General features: G+C 41.3%; 6 protein-coding genes across 6 annotated transcripts; 3 read left to right on the plus strand and 3 right to left on the minus strand.

Moving 5' to 3' along the window:
- Nucleotides 1–24: 24 nt before the first annotated feature.
- On the minus strand, nucleotides 25–1,714 carry P153DRAFT_284731 (FAD-binding domain-containing protein; the record flags this gene model as incomplete). The annotated part of the gene is made up of 2 exons (XM_033663344.1): nucleotides 25–199; nucleotides 258–1,714. The coding sequence occupies 2 exons, from the start codon at nucleotides 1,712–1,714 to the stop codon at nucleotides 25–27; spliced, it is 1,632 nt and encodes a 543-aa protein (XP_033526846.1).
- Nucleotides 1,715–2,039: 325 nt separating this feature from the next.
- P153DRAFT_191076 (NTF2-like protein) lies at nucleotides 2,040–3,264 on the minus strand. Its single transcript, XM_033662433.1, has 5 exons — nucleotides 3,115–3,264; nucleotides 3,007–3,062; nucleotides 2,914–2,955; nucleotides 2,424–2,857; nucleotides 2,040–2,344 (listed from the first exon to the last, which is right to left on the minus strand). Exons 1-4 carry the CDS (start codon nucleotides 3,143–3,145, stop codon nucleotides 2,444–2,446), a joined length of 543 nt encoding a protein of 180 aa, XP_033526847.1. The 5' UTR covers nucleotides 3,146–3,264; the 3' UTR covers nucleotides 2,040–2,344; nucleotides 2,424–2,443.
- On the plus strand, nucleotides 3,115–4,312 carry P153DRAFT_364850 (3-oxoacyl-reductase). Its single transcript, XM_033667693.1, has one exon. The coding sequence runs from the start codon at nucleotides 3,477–3,479 to the stop codon at nucleotides 4,272–4,274; it is 798 nt and encodes a 265-aa protein (XP_033526848.1). The 5' UTR covers nucleotides 3,115–3,476; the 3' UTR covers nucleotides 4,275–4,312.
- A 569-nt stretch (nucleotides 4,313–4,881) lies between these two features.
- P153DRAFT_394599 (uncharacterized protein) lies at nucleotides 4,882–5,701 on the minus strand. Its single transcript, XM_033671320.1, has 3 exons — nucleotides 5,445–5,701; nucleotides 5,254–5,388; nucleotides 4,882–5,186 (listed from the first exon to the last, which is right to left on the minus strand). The coding sequence occupies exons 1-3, from the start codon at nucleotides 5,694–5,696 to the stop codon at nucleotides 5,130–5,132; spliced, it is 444 nt and encodes a 147-aa protein (XP_033526849.1). The 5' UTR covers nucleotides 5,697–5,701; the 3' UTR covers nucleotides 4,882–5,129.
- A 213-nt stretch (nucleotides 5,702–5,914) lies between these two features.
- On the plus strand, nucleotides 5,915–6,768 carry P153DRAFT_394600 (uncharacterized protein). The gene is made up of 3 exons (XM_033671321.1): nucleotides 5,915–6,250; nucleotides 6,314–6,481; nucleotides 6,539–6,768. Exons 1-3 carry the CDS (start codon nucleotides 6,194–6,196, stop codon nucleotides 6,656–6,658), a joined length of 345 nt encoding a protein of 114 aa, XP_033526850.1. The 5' UTR covers nucleotides 5,915–6,193; the 3' UTR covers nucleotides 6,659–6,768.
- Nucleotides 6,769–9,971: 3,203 nt separating this feature from the next.
- P153DRAFT_429593 (uncharacterized protein) lies at nucleotides 9,972–11,287 on the plus strand (the record flags this gene model as incomplete). The annotated part of the gene is made up of 4 exons (XM_033672782.1): nucleotides 9,972–10,013; nucleotides 10,515–11,031; nucleotides 11,221–11,253; nucleotides 11,283–11,287. 4 exons carry the CDS (start codon nucleotides 9,972–9,974, stop codon nucleotides 11,285–11,287), a joined length of 597 nt encoding a protein of 198 aa, XP_033526851.1.
- Nucleotides 11,288–14,472: the final 3,185 nt, after the last annotated feature.

Genomic DNA, 14,472 nt, shown 5'->3' on the forward strand with positions numbered 1-14,472 from the left:
GCCTTGCACACCCCTTCCTCAAACTCAGCAAGTGTAACCCTGCGGCGCCGTGGGCCCCACGGAGAAAGGGTTGGAGAAGATGTTCGCCGGATCGAATTCCTTCTTCGCACGCACCAATCTGCAAACGCTGTCTCCGTAGTACGCCTTGTAGGGGTTGACGGAAATGTCTTTGTCAACGTATCCGGCGTAACTGGCGTCGCTGGAGGTGTGAGGGTTAGCAAAAAAGAACCTGTAATTGAACCGGATCGCCAACTTACCCAATCTTCGGACGAAGGTACGTCTCGACGCTCTTGATAAAATCGTCCGCCTCGGCTTGGACCGCGTTATCGGTCAGTCCATTGTTGACCTGCAATCTGAACAATGTCTTGGCTCGGCCTTGCCACGGAAATGCGCTCGTCGTCGCTTTGGCACTGATGTTGAACGTGGTGATCTCAGCCCAGAAACCGACATCCATCGACAACTTGCCCGTCTCGTCAATCAACCATTTGACATCAGCGGGACTGAGCGGCTTGTCATTCATCTCGAACAGCGTCTTGACCTTGATATTGGCGCGGCTCCATCTCGTTGCTCGCGCTACGTTAGGCAGCGCGGGGACCTGACTAAGCGCATTCACAAGTCCGTTCGTTTGGACAGGCGTGAGGGCGTCAGGCGCCGTGTTGTGCATGGATAGGAAGATATCGTCGGCCGTTGCGTCGTCTGTGCACGTGTCTTGCAGGTAGAGCCAGTAGTTGCGTGAGTTCGCCGTGCTACAGTTTCCGCTGATCTTGATATCGCCACCCGCCACGTCCAAGAAGCCCGACGTTGCAACAATGGCAGACAATTCATCTTTGCTCTTGCCCAGGTACCATCCCAGCACGTTGATACGGTCTGAGTACAAGTTCAGCTGCGAGTTGAAGAGAGGGTCTTGTCGGGACGCCCAGTCCTGAAACTTTTGCATCACTTCGAGACGAGTTTCTCTGCCAAAGTTCATCGAGAACATTGCTGAGCGGGGCAGGTTTTCCGTCTTGACAACAACTTCGGCTGTGATGCCGAATGTGCCACCGCCGCGTATGGCGTACCATAGGTCTGCGTTCGAGGTCGCGGATACATCGACCAAGTCGCCGTTTGCGAGAATTATTCTGGCGGACTCGATGTGGTCGACAGCCAGACCCTTGGTCCTCATCTGCATGTTGTAGCCCCCTGCGTTAAGGTAGCCACCGACGCCGACCGATGGGCAAATTCCTCCTGCGAATGTAGTGCCATAGGTGCCTAGGACACTGTATAGAGCGCCGAGTCTAGTACCGCCACCAACAGTGGCGGTATTGAGATCCTTGGACGGCAGAATATAGTTCATATTGGAAATGTCGATGACAAGCGAGCCGGTCAGTGCGGACCAGTTCTCGAAGTTGTGTGCTCCAGAGCGAGGAGCAATCTTGAATCCATTCGCGACGCCGCACTTGACCAGCGGGCTGATCTCGTTGAGTTTGTTGACGTACACGACCAGTGCTGGGAACTGGTCGACCAAGACGGCACCCGTCCGGGCAGAAAGATACTGATCACTGGAGGGGGTGATGATTCGGTTCGCACTGTTCGACCCCAGAGCCTTTTCGATACATGTGAGAAGGCCCTTAGAATCTGCACCAGTGAGTGCGGAAGGGTCCTGCGGTAAGGCTACCGCAGATAAGGTGAAAAGAGTGGGGATAGAAATGAGTGTGAGAAAAAGAGAAGAGTACATAATGTAAGGCGTCGGTTGGTCCTACCGAGAGAGGTCTAAAAAGAGTGAATGTGTGATCGATAAGACGTAATTTGAACCGGCTCCGTGGAGGCCTATTTGAATACAGAGGAAATTGCGAACTCTCTTTCGGGCCATCCATCTTCGCTATCGTTGTATTGAGCTTAACACTCTAGCGTTCAAGTGGTGCAGCTCCAGAACGAACACTAACGACTCATCTCGGCCAGGCAGAAAAGGTGTGTGGCATGGTGAATTTCGCCTACTTTGGGAGAATGTCTTACACCGAGCTGGAGTTCTTCAGTGCCGGTCGTCCTTCTCATGTCGCAAAGAATGTCATCTGAGTGTCATAAGAGAGTTCCGAGGTGTCATTTGACGAGAAGAGTATACATGTTGCTTCCTACGTGATAACTGTAGGGTCTCCTGTTGTGCACCCATATACCTACCTGGAAAGCATACCCTTTACCCAGCGATATCGAGCGTGCGTGTTGCACGTGGCAGCATGTGCCGATTTTCTCAGGAACTTGCACATCTTTTTGATCATGGCCCGACCTTCTCGAACACCGAAGTGATTCATTGTTAAATTAAGCCGATGAGGTCAACTTGACTCGGATCGCAGAATGCTCAACGCAAGATCTGTGAGAAAAAAGGGTTAAATCTGCCCAACCTGGATTGCGAAAGAAGTTGCAGAAGACGTGATGGACTGTATAATTACCAAGAGTCAAGCTAATGAAACTACAAAGTCATCTCTGCGCTGTTTGCTTCAAGCGCTTTACCATCCTTATCGTACTTGCCCGCTGAACCAACGAACACGTTCTCAAACTCATGCTCATTGAAATCAACCTTGGTCGCGATTCCGCCCCATCTCCACTCTCCATTTATCTTCTTGTAGAACATCTTCACCAACCCGTGACCGTGGCCTTTGGCGGCAATCGTTTCTCTCCCTTCGTTCCACCTCATATGTGCGGCTCTGGATTGATGCTGACTGACGATCTCCGTATTGGATATTTTTTCCCATTTCGACAATGCTAACATGTGTTGTGAGTCGATGTGCTTGTCACCCAAAAAGAGCGGGTCCCGCATCATCTCGACAAAACTTGCTGCTGGCATGTCGTCGGACTTGGAGTTGTTCACCCCAGAATAGTTGACCTAGTGTTCAGTTTGAATACTCAGTTCCACAAGATCGAATATGCGAATGAACTAACGCTGACAGTCGGTGCAAGCATTCTTGCAAGTCTATCCCAATCCTGTTGGACACCATAAGTAGGACTTCGATGATTCTCTGCTTGCGTGGTTACCTTCTCGTCATAGCTTCTTGCCCACTCGAATGCAAGCTCGCTACAGTCAAGCCATTCTGGAGTAAATTAGACTCAAATGTAAGATATGTTCGCGGCGTTTCCCCCCACCTTCGAATGTTGGTTTCTTAGTAGCACCCATGATAAGTTTGCTATCAAAGCTGATTTGGTATGAGAATTGAGCCGTATCACAACAGCGGAAGTTAGCAGTGAGAAAGATGCTTACATGCTATCTACGTCTTCGTGTAGTGCTGATATTCAGCGCGGTACTCTGTTGTTGGCTCGGTCTTTGAGTCTTCCAAAGGGATTAGTGCCGGCATCCATGCCGGCAAGTCCATCCATGATTCCCGGCCGTCGAGGTTTCAACAGTCCCGAATGCCATGATGGAAGCTCCTGACACGTACATAAGGTCCACGACAATGTCCAGATCATCTTCGCATCCAAATCATCCATCCAAATCATTCATCCAAACCATGTCATCATCAACGACCAATGCAACACTTAGTGGCAAGGTGGCGCTCGTGACAGGATCCGGTCGGGGCATCGGTGCTGGCATTGCTCGCGAGCTAGGAGCCAGAGGGGCTTCGGTTGTGGTGAACTATCGAGGCAGCGCAGCCGCAGCTAATGCTTTGGCCGAGGAAATCACCGCCGCCGGCAGCAGCGCCGTCGCTATTCAAGCTGACATTTCGAACATCGACGAGATCAAAACCCTGTTCGAGAAGGCCAAGGAACACTACCATAAGATCGACATTGTTGTTTCGAATTCCGGCGTTGAGCATTTCGGTGCCCTCGCCGATGTCAAACCCGAGGATTTCGACAAAGTCTTCAACATCAACACCCGTGGCCAGTTTTTCGTCGCTCAGCAGGCGTACCAGCATCTATCCAATGGCGGTCGCTTGATTCTCATGTCGTCCATCTCGGCCCACAATGCCATTCGCGAACACGCCGTCTATGCCGGCAGCAAGTGTGCAGTGGAGGCCTTTGCTCGGTGCTTCTCCCAAGAATTTGGGGCGCGACGTATCACGGTGAACTCGATCGCTCCTGGTGGAGTCAAGACGGACATGGCGGCCGACGTTGGTTACAAGTACTTGCCGATGGCTGATGCATCGTGGACTTGGGAGCAGATTGAGGGGATTGTGGCAAAGAGGACCCCTATGGGGCGTATAGCCGACCCCATCGACATCGCGCGCGTCGTGTCGTTCCTCGCCAGCGAAGATGCTGGTTGGGTGAACGGCCAAAACATTACGATTTCTGGAGGAGCATCAGGTTGAACATCAACGTTGTCAATCTCGGCCTCATTGAGCGGGTGAACGGAACTCAGCTCGCCTCGGTAGTCGGTAGTCGGTAGTTGGGTAAGGGTTTTCGGTGTTCGGCAATCCAGATTCGGTCTAGACAACGGCCTAGGTACCAGTTACTAAATTTATCCTGTATTGCCTAGCTGTGCTCCACACTACAAGCTTGAGTTTGTACCCTGTCAGACAATGCTAACGAAATGTATGTGCACATCAAAAAACGGTTGTTTGACATCACTTTTCGAAAATCGATGTTTGCTGTGATGTCGAATGTGGGAATAGTAGAGCCAGATTCGAACGAAACTGCATGATTGAATAACAAAGACAGGGACCGAAGATATCAGAGTTATCAGGAACTCGTTTCGGGACCGGCTGGGTTTCTTGATCTCTTCAAATGAGACCTGCGAGCATAACAAAAACAGGTACGATGGAAAGAGCTCTATTTAATCTAAACCTAACCCGATTTACGCAGATACTGTGGAATATATATTTAATCTTGTTGTGTTCTCCTACGTCTAATGGTAGGACTTAATCTTCTTAGTTATACCTAAGAACGTCTATTGTCTACAAAGTTGAGGCCCAGCACATCCTCCAACGCTTCTCCGAAATACGTAGTTACATTTGTATAGTTTCTCGCAGATTATACAACGAAGAGTACTAGATAGTACAGTAACTAGTCTAATACCTTACATACAATAGAACACAGTACTTAGACACATTGTGGGATTTCCTACCTAATCTTGAATGGCATAGACGATAGAACGGTAACTTTGCAAACACCAACAACAAAATAATGTGATTTTCATCTCCTTTTCATGTTTTCCAATACAAAACTTATTTACCGGGACAGCCACGACCTCCCTTCGTCCTAAGACTGCAGCAATCCGCTCTCTAACATAGATATTAGTAGGATGCCAAGGTTACACAATGAATTGAAAGGCAACGCGAGTTTACTTACGCAGGAGCTTAGGGGGACACCAAGGGCAGGGCAAAGTGTAACTCGGGGGCATGCGCCAAGTTGCTCGATCCAACCAGAAGATTGGCGCTCACAGGCTCCTCGGGTGGAAAAGCAGCAGTCGTTGCTCGAGACACACTGAGGAAGATATATTAGTTATTACCGATTGAGAGCTTATCAAGGGTATCTCTTACCTCTGGAACTTGGGCGGCAGCGCTACTGACCATAAGGCCTGCGAGAAGGGCATTGAGGAGAACAGTAAGCTGCATAATGAAGATAGCAAGAACTTGAGTTGTGTAAAGCGAAAGTGTGTTGTGTAGCGTGTTGTGTAAAGCGAAAGTATGTTGTGTAGAAGAAGAGAGTAGTAGTAAGCAGTTTATATAGACTTGATTCTGCTCAACCAAGAAGAGGGCAATAGTACAGCACTCGTATTTTCTTGGTTTCATCTCGGTCGTTAAGCACAGACAAAACACAGAAATAATCACGCGAGGAGGTCTAGATTAACTTCTATTTCTAAGTTCTTCGTATCGCGCTACGCAAGTTGCCGCCAAGGTTAGCTGCAAAAGCTTGTATATAAATACCAACTACCAAGACCTGTTTTTTCTTTGGTTTCTCTAGCTAAGACACATGACTGTAGATTGCCAATCTCGGTCCCTTTACGTTGCAATGCATGTGTACTTACAGTAAACTAACGAGTAGCTTGACTAACTGTCGGACCGACGCAAAGATTTACGGTCAGATTAACACTCGTGAAAATGGTGCTGGTAATAACAGAGCTCGTATAGACTTGCAATAGTGTCTAACTGGAAAGAGGACTAATATCTACTATAAAGCACAAACTCCAAACCTTTCTATTATTACCAATTTACTCACTACCACGCTCACTACTACCAAAAACATTACTCGTTTCGTCTCACGACATCTATTCGCTATTAACATCAGTATGAGGTTTACTACTTCCATCATCCTCTTTGCTCTGTCCATGAGCGTCCAGGCTACCGTAAGACCTCCAAATCCATCCAAGGAATTCAACGGATAGGAAAGCTAACAGACAACTCAATAGTGCAATATTCCTGGTCAAGGCTCCGGTACTACCTCCGATACTCGCTGCTGCTGGGGTGGCTCTGAAGGCTCCGATGCCTGCTACAGGCAGAACGGCTACGCGGGTTGTGGTAACGGTATCGAGAACGCAAATTTCTGCAGGAATGTGGGTGTTCCCAACTCTCGCTGCGTAAGTACTCTCTGCTCCATTTGTTCAGAGGATACGGGTTGATTAACACCTTGTAAGAATTCCGACTGCTGCGATATCGCCACTGGCCGTGGACAGCCTTGTCCCAGAGGTAACAACCGCTGTGACAAGGATTCTGGCTGCCCTTACCGCAGGTTCCCCCAGGGTACTCTTATCTAAACCGTCTCTAGAGGTTATGCTAGTCGGCTTGCATATTTATAAGTAAGGAGTGAAGGATCTGGCTAGTTGTTCGATTGTAATCGATAAATGCTTAACTAATCTTATCTGGCAATATATTGTTCCCACCTGAACCCTACGAGAATACGAGTGAATGAGATACCTAGATGATACTTTAGTGGAGGGTGCGATGTGGTAATTTTCGAATGCATAGTTGTCAGGCGTTGGGTGTTATGGCAAAGGAAAATATTGAGCTTCGAAAGGCAGCTGAGGCAGCAACAGAGCGAAAAACTCGCAAGAGAAAGGTCGCTAGTGGTACAGCTGGTATCGAAGTCTCATCGACATCAGTTAAAATATTTGTGGTGCTGATTACAAGCGGATATATGGAATACAGGAAGAATCATGGGTAATAGCTCTAGCAGTGAAATGCCCGGAGGCAGCTCGTTAACGTCGGGACAACACTCAGGTATATCTAGTTTTTGTTCTTGGACATCAACCAATGCACCTCTCCATTAGTCTCTTCGTCAGTCCCTAGCAGATCGTGGTGGAAGATCTCATCAGGGTATCCAAGGCTAGGACCCTTTGCGACACTTCTCGTGACCAGGTTTAGGGAGAGGGTCGGGGATTGTGTTTCCTTTGGATAATATGGTTGGGCGGAGAATGCGCACTCCAAAGCTGTGGGGCTATTTGGTCGGTTGCGCACGATGAAACTCAGTGAGTGAGTTGTTGGAAGGAAGAATAAGCGTACACAGGAAGAAGCACTGGACGGTAGATGAGGTAACATCGGTAATCCAAGTTGGTTACATATCATCATACCACCAAGGCATCAATTCTTGGCGAATGCTTCCTCCAACGAGTAGATTTCCTCATGACGGTAGCTGAATCAACTGTCTGCTCCAAGAGTGACATAATTCACCATAGCTGTTTCATTGAGAATTGACGTAATATTCTCAACTTTGATATTCTGTCTGATCTCACGATAAGATATAACACCTGGTCAGTTGGTGCACTCTCCTAGTTCACCCCCTTGTTTCGGAATGAAAGTACAGTCTTTATGTCCACAACTGGGTTGCAAGTTTGTAACTTCAACCGTAGTATAATAATCTCCTATCCATCGTCATATCAGCATGCATGAATTTCATCAGTGGTTGAATGGAAGTTGCGCGATTCTCCACAGTAGAGGCAATGTCGCTGAATGCCGTTGCAGTATCTTTCTCTAGATCGTTGAAGGATCACTGTAGATCACCCGATGTCAGTACGGAGTGGCTTGATGTATGGGTAAATGAGTTCCCTGCGGGCTCTGGCCGCCATTGACACTAATGAAGAGGAGATGCTTACACCACGAGCTGAAACCCAAGTCTAAAGTTCACTCTTCCTTAAATCTGTAAATCTTCTATACATGGGGACATCGGCTTCGTTCATCGGCATGATCTTGAACATAGTCAGATGGAACACGACGAAGCAGTAGTACAGATGCGTTAAGCCTGCCGTGTTGATCTAGTTTGGCATGATCTTGTTGCACGCTCTTTCACGCGTGTTCTATCCCTTGAATACAAACTCACAATAATTAAGAGCATACTCGCACAAGTAAATTCGGGGTAATGTACGAACCTGATAGTATGCAACCCGTCAGCCGCCGGAGGATCGAAAATCTTTGTCACATGAGGGTTTCGCGGTAATGTCGCAAGAGCCATAACCTTGTTGGCATGGGCTCTCGCCATATTTAGGCTAAGGATAATAACAGTGAACATCCTTGGTCCGACACCAGATTTTATAGGATCAGCACATCTTCAACCATTATTTCTGTGCACCCTTTAGTGATTGAACCCCACGCATAGCTGTAGAACTTAGAATATGCGTTGTTACAATGGAACATAACCTCTTACCATTTGCTTCATAGTTGGACGAACACACGTTGAGACCGCAATGAGCCTCTGTGAAGCCACATTCACTATCTTGGTTACAGCAAGCTCCGTCTTTGCAACGCTGACCAATACTACATTGTATAGGTCTCTCTATCGCTCGTTTGTTGAAAAGATGGGAGTGGCGAAGCGTGATGAGCCTGTTTCCGTGACTACTGTATGGATGACGCGCCAATTGTCGGTAAGGGATGCCGTCGCATTATTGGCGGTTTCATCTCCGGTGGCACTCGAGTTCGAGATCTGTGCGCGGTTATACATCTCACCCAAAGCGAGGATATCAATGTAGTTACCGTTTGGTTGTTGCTGAGTCTCAGGCTTATATGTTATGACTAAGGGTGATTAGTGTTTGTCTAAGATGGCAATTTACTGCGAGTGGCTTACGAGCGGAATCCACACCCATAGTGCTGATGTTCCTAGTAGTAGCATCTTCTTAGCCCTAGCCTTGTGTGCAATACGCAGATGAATGCTTAGAGTAATCAAATTCGCTGGCAAGCATCTTTGTGCCATTCTCGAATTTTAACGTGCTCTCGGCGAACCGTAACGATGTTTTGGGTGAAATCAATATAATCTATAGCATTAGACGTGTAACTATAGTTACGCAGGTTCTGTGTGGTCAGACGCTCTCCGAGAGCAGCTCTCTCATGAAAGGTCTGCAATATCGAGGATCTAACTAGCATCCATTTTATTTCCACTCTGTTATTCTTGAACTCTTGCTATATTTGTTGGAAGGTTGGTATTGATACGATGCTTCGTTCTTTGCTGATCAATCTTTATCATTAAGTCACTGTGTTGCTCAGACTTCTGCTATAGGTAATTATAAAATCAGATTTTGGCTGCTGAGCTCTGATCTACGTTCGCGAATCTCAAATGAAATTTTACGGCCAGAATCTTTTTCCAGGGGAATCTATAGCTCTCCTTCTTCGACTTTTGAGAATAACTGTGCTCTGCCCTGGAGTCGCCATCGATTGAGTTTCTAACTCGAGATTTGAGCATACCGTGAACACTTTCTTGCCTAATAACGAGGGACAATTAGCGTTCCGGAAGTATCACGAAAAGGTATGCAAAGACAATAAATGCCAATCTTGTTTACTTGCTTGGTTGATGCCTTTCCCAGCACAACTAGTGTAGTAAGGGGCACAGTTAGTTTTACCTGCCTAACCAACACCCTCAGGAATGTCATATGATATTGAGCATCAGCTGGGTTGCGATTTCTGGTGCATGACCATCTAACTTACAACCAGGCATGCGTACACTACCTTCAATAAATGTCCCAAGCGTAAATTCGTTACAGGAGTACATTCGTCCTGATCTTGAAGGCTCTTGACCCGGGATCCGAACAGCCCGGATCTCCAGCTCGGTTCTAGGGTCGTCGATTTCGAGTAGACTGTGTAGCCATGGCCCTGGCAGAACAACCCTATGCAAAATCAGTAATCAATGTAAGAGACACATACCCTACACACGATGAGTATTAGCACTTACGGTTGCCCAATTTCTGGACACTCTTCGAATAATGTTGGGTAACGTTTGGGTCCAGGCTTCTACATCACAATTGGAAAGTCAAACAAGGTACAGAGAGAAGTACTGAAGTCCTTTATAGTAAGGTTCGAATTGCAAGACCCTTGAGAGTCTGCATTATCATAATACAGTCGTAATAAAAGGTTAGGCCAATTCTTTTAAGACCTTAGCAGACTACACAGGTCGTGAATGGATAAAGATGATTGGTTAGTATTGGTTTATCTTTATCATCCTCAGGCCATCACGCTACAATCTCCTCTGTTCTCTAGTCATCGGTCGCGGGCTGTGAAGCCCTGATGGGAAAGACTTTTTCTAAACCGCAAATTCGGGAATGCCCGCATTTTGGTGCAATCTTGGCGCCGCGCACTAGTGCTCCGCAATGGCAGCAAATATGAACGGGCATATCGCTATATCTCGCTTAGAATCTCACACAATCTCCTTCTCAAGCCGATAAACTTGCCATAACTACTAGCACCGCGGAGACATCCATGAGCGAGGTATTCGACCTACTTCGCGGGTCAGTCTTCGAAGATGTGTTAAATATTCTTGTTGCCAACAATCCAGACCGTCCAAATCCCAAGCTATCGCCTTTCATCAGTCATCGGATTGCGGCAGAAGCAGCCTCAGATACACCCCTTCGCGAGATCTCGTTCAGCATTGAAACCCTAGACAAATACGAAGCCGCTGAGTATGTAAGGCCAGAGTCGTTAGTTATACACAGGGCGGACGGCGGCGTTGTTACTGTTACAGATGTAGTTAAACAGCTCTCAGCCCGCTTCATCGCACATAAGGATGAAATACTAGAAGCCAAAGAGCCCTTACTCCACGCGACTATCCACAACTCAAATAACAAGCTACGGATAAGCAACCTCCCACTCCCTATAGGTCAGGACATACCGGAAGACACGCAAGTCTATTTCAACAGATTTTTTAGTAGAAGTAAGCTAGGCCGGTTTTTACTTCCAGTGCAATTGTAGGCTAAGGGAGAAGACAGATAATCTTTTAAGGATTATTTTAACTAGCTTTATATAAGTTAAGAGCGCAACATAGGTAGTAAGGAAGTATTAGGAGTTAATACTACTAGGTACAATATACTAGAGAGGCAAATTAAAGCTATAATTATAATAGAATGCCTACAGAATCTACAAGTTTATATATTAGGTACAACACTCTAGTATATATTAATAAAGGTTAGCACCTACTTTATTACAAATAAATAAGTAGCTATACTAGTGTAGTATTTTCCAATAAAGCGTACGTTTCCTTTAGAATATCCGTCCTAATAGCCGTTATTATTCTTAACTTTAAACCTTAATAAAATCCTACACAATCTCCTTAGAGCTCTAGTCTATAATCTTAATCTTTTATTTAATCCTATTTTCTAATTTATTTATAAATATACCTAAGAGACGAAGATAGTTATTATAACGTACTAGTAGAACACATCTACCTTCTAGGTATATTTAAGGATATACGTATTTATTATTTTAATAATAAAGACTTCTATAAAACAGAAGTCTATGTTTATAATAACCAAGGTATAGCGCAGAAGCTAGATTCTTAAACCCTATCTAACCTTTCTCCTTAATACATTACTACCTAAAAGTACTAAGCCCTCCTAGTTTATCTATTACAACCTTACTGTCTAAGAACGTAATAACTTATCTATTATTATAAGATTAAATAATAAAGGTTTATCTAGGCTATAGGATAGAAGATTGTAGAATTTTAATACCTAAAGCGTTCTTTATAGTATTTTTAGAAGATACAGAAGGTGTGTAGATATCCTACGTTTTAGACCTAATAATAGAAAGAGCTATAGGCTAGTTATATACTATACTATTAAAGACTAGTTTTAATAATTATTTATAATATACAAGGATTAAGGTGTTTAGAAGAAGGGTAGAAGAAAGATATACTTTTAAGGGATTATTAATAAACGTTATACACCTTAGGCAGGCAGTAGAGGTACAGTTATTATATACCTAGGTATATCTAGTACTTTTATTAGTATTACTTACCCCGCTAAAGTAGAGCAGTAAATTAGTATATATTTATTAGAATTGCTTTAGCACTAGCCTTGCGCTAATTATTGCAAGGTAACAGTATAAGTAACTTATATAAGGCTTATTTATATAAGTACTCTCTAAAATACTTCTATAAGAAACTTAGGAATTATATAAAATAGTAATTCTAAGTTAGGTACTAGCTTATAGAAAAGGTACGTTCTAGGTATAGTAGTAGAGGTAGTAGTAGTAGTAGTACTAGTAGTAGTATTATTATTCTAGAAAGTAATAGAAGTAATAAACTATATATAGATTAGTTAAGCTAAGTTTATAAAGGGTAATTAAAAAGATATATTTAAGAATACTAGATATAGTAGTAAACTATAGTTTTAGGTACTATATTAATATACTTATATCTTAATATACTAGTATTTATAAAGTCTAAAGATATAATAAAAGGTATTTAGTAGCTTAGAATTAGGTAGTAAGTTATTTATAAAGAAGTTAAACTAAGTAAGAAAAGTATTACTAGAAATTAAGTAGCTATATAAAACTATATAAATTAAGTTAGTAAATATTAATTTAATATTTATTAACTATAGCCTATACTACTTTAGTCTTATATTATAGAGTTTAACTAAAGTTTACTAATATACCTTACTACTATTATATAGCTTAACTAAAGTCTACTAAAACTATTATATTATTAAAGTAAAGTTTACTATTTAACTTTTACTACTATTATATAGTTTTACTAAAGTTTACTAGAATTAATATATTATTAAGGTAAAGTTTTATAAGAGTACTATAAATAGGTAATTAAGATATAAAATAAATAGGTATTTATAAAGAAAGTATATAAATTCTTTAAGTATAAGCCTTAAAAATTTATAAGTACTATATACTAAAGCTTTAAAGGCCTTATACTCTTAGCCTAGAGGTTTACTAAAGGTAGACTAATAAAAGGTTAAATAGAAATACTTATAATAAAGTTTTTTCTTTTTTTATAGTTTATTCTAAATTACTAGAATTTATAAAGTAGATAAATAGGTATTTAATTTATATTATTATTTTAATTAAACTTTATAAGAACCTTTTATAAAGAAATAATAGTTTAGAAGAAATTTAGTACTAAATTATTTAAGGTTTTTTTAAGCTAATTTTTAGATTTAGTCTAAAAGGCTACTATACTAGGCCTATTTTTTTATTATTAAGTTCTTATAACTTTTATAAGTATAGTTTTATTTATTATAAGTAAATATTAAGTTTTTAGAAAAGATTCTATTTACTATTATTTCTAGATTATAATTTTTAGAGGTATAGTTATATTTATTCTATATTATTATTAGTAACTTTATATTTAGAAGTTTTACTTTACTAAGTATATATTAACTATATAAATAGTTTATTAAGCTTTATTACTCTTTTAGCTCTATTTTAGAAACTTTATAATATATAATTATATAAAGTAAAAGCTTAATATAAAGTTTACTTATTATAATTTATTATTTACTTACTTTATTATTATATTTAGTATTTATACTAAATTATATAATTATTTATAGGTTAGTATTAATTTTATAAGGCGTATTACTAGTAGCCTTCTTATAGGCTTATTTTATATAGGCAGTACTTATTTTAATATTAGTACTTATTATACTTTTTATAAGATTTATAACTATAGTTTTTTTATAAGAGTTTATTAGCTTATTATAAGTAGTTTTTTAGGTATAATTCTAGTATTCTAAGTAGTATTTATTATATATTTATATTATAATAACTTTCTTTAGTTACTAGTATATATAAAGTAAAGTAAAGTAGTATAGTATTATAGTAATTCTAAAGGGCCTATATATATATATTAAATAAGTATTAAATACATATATATTACTTAATAAATTTAATATTACTATATAAATCTGTTTTTTAGTAACTTACTATACTTTTACTTTTTTATATTAGTAATATACCTTTACTTAAGTAGATCTATTAGCTTTTTACTAGTATAGCATTTTAGCCTACTCTTATTTACTTTTAGTATATAAGCTATATTTTTTTTATTATTACTACCTTTATAATATAGTAATAATCTAAGTAGAAGAGTTAGGTTAAGGTTAAAAATAGTAGAAATATTAGTATTTAAATAAGTAGAAAGAAAAGGTTTATAAAGATATACTTATATTTATTAAGTAAATCTACTCTACCTAAAGTAAAATACTATAAGTTACTTAGAATTTCTATTTTATAAGTAAGTCTACTCTACCTAGAATAGTACTAGATACTATAAGTTACTTAGAATTTCTATTTTATATATAAGTCTACTTTACCTAAAGTAGTACTAGGTACTATAAGTTACTTAGAATTTCTATTTTAT

This window comes from Dothidotthia symphoricarpi (assembly GCF_010015815.1).
Source record: "Dothidotthia symphoricarpi CBS 119687 unplaced genomic scaffold P153scaffold_5, whole genome shotgun sequence".
Lineage (NCBI taxonomy): Eukaryota > Fungi > Ascomycota > Dothideomycetes > Pleosporales > Dothidotthiaceae > Dothidotthia > Dothidotthia symphoricarpi.

Excerpts from the sequence above, each read along its gene's own strand:
- P153DRAFT_191076 (XM_033662433.1), bottom strand. The coding sequence starts at position 3,145 with ATGGGTGCTACTAAGAAACCAACATTCGAAG. Across the intron at positions 3,063-3,114 it reads TAAGAAACCAACATTCGAAG|AATGGCTTGACTGTAGCGAG; the intron begins GTGGGGGGAAAC and ends AATTTACTCCAG. Across the intron at positions 2,956-3,006 it reads CAAGAAGCTATGACGAGAAG|GATTGGGATAGACTTGCAAG; the intron begins GTAACCACGCAA and ends GGTGTCCAACAG.
- P153DRAFT_364850 (XM_033667693.1), top strand. The coding sequence starts at position 3,477 with ATGTCATCATCAACGACCAATGCAACACTTAGTGGCAAGGTGGCGCTC.
- P153DRAFT_394599 (XM_033671320.1), bottom strand. The coding sequence starts at position 5,696 with ATGAAACCAAGAAAATACGAGTGCTGTACTATTGCCCTCTTCTTGGTT. Across the intron at positions 5,389-5,444 it reads CTGCCGCCCAAGTTCCAGAG|TGTGTCTCGAGCAACGACTG; the intron begins GTAAGAGATACC and ends TATCTTCCTCAG. Across the intron at positions 5,187-5,253 it reads GTGTCCCCCTAAGCTCCTGC|AGAGCGGATTGCTGCAGTCT; the intron begins GTAAGTAAACTC and ends TATCTATGTTAG.
- P153DRAFT_394600 (XM_033671321.1), top strand. The coding sequence starts at position 6,194 with ATGAGGTTTACTACTTCCATCATCCTCTTTGCTCTGTCCATGAGCGTC. Across the intron at positions 6,251-6,313 it reads CCATGAGCGTCCAGGCTACC|TGCAATATTCCTGGTCAAGG; the intron begins GTAAGACCTCCA and ends ACAACTCAATAG. Across the intron at positions 6,482-6,538 it reads GTGTTCCCAACTCTCGCTGC|AATTCCGACTGCTGCGATAT; the intron begins GTAAGTACTCTC and ends ACACCTTGTAAG.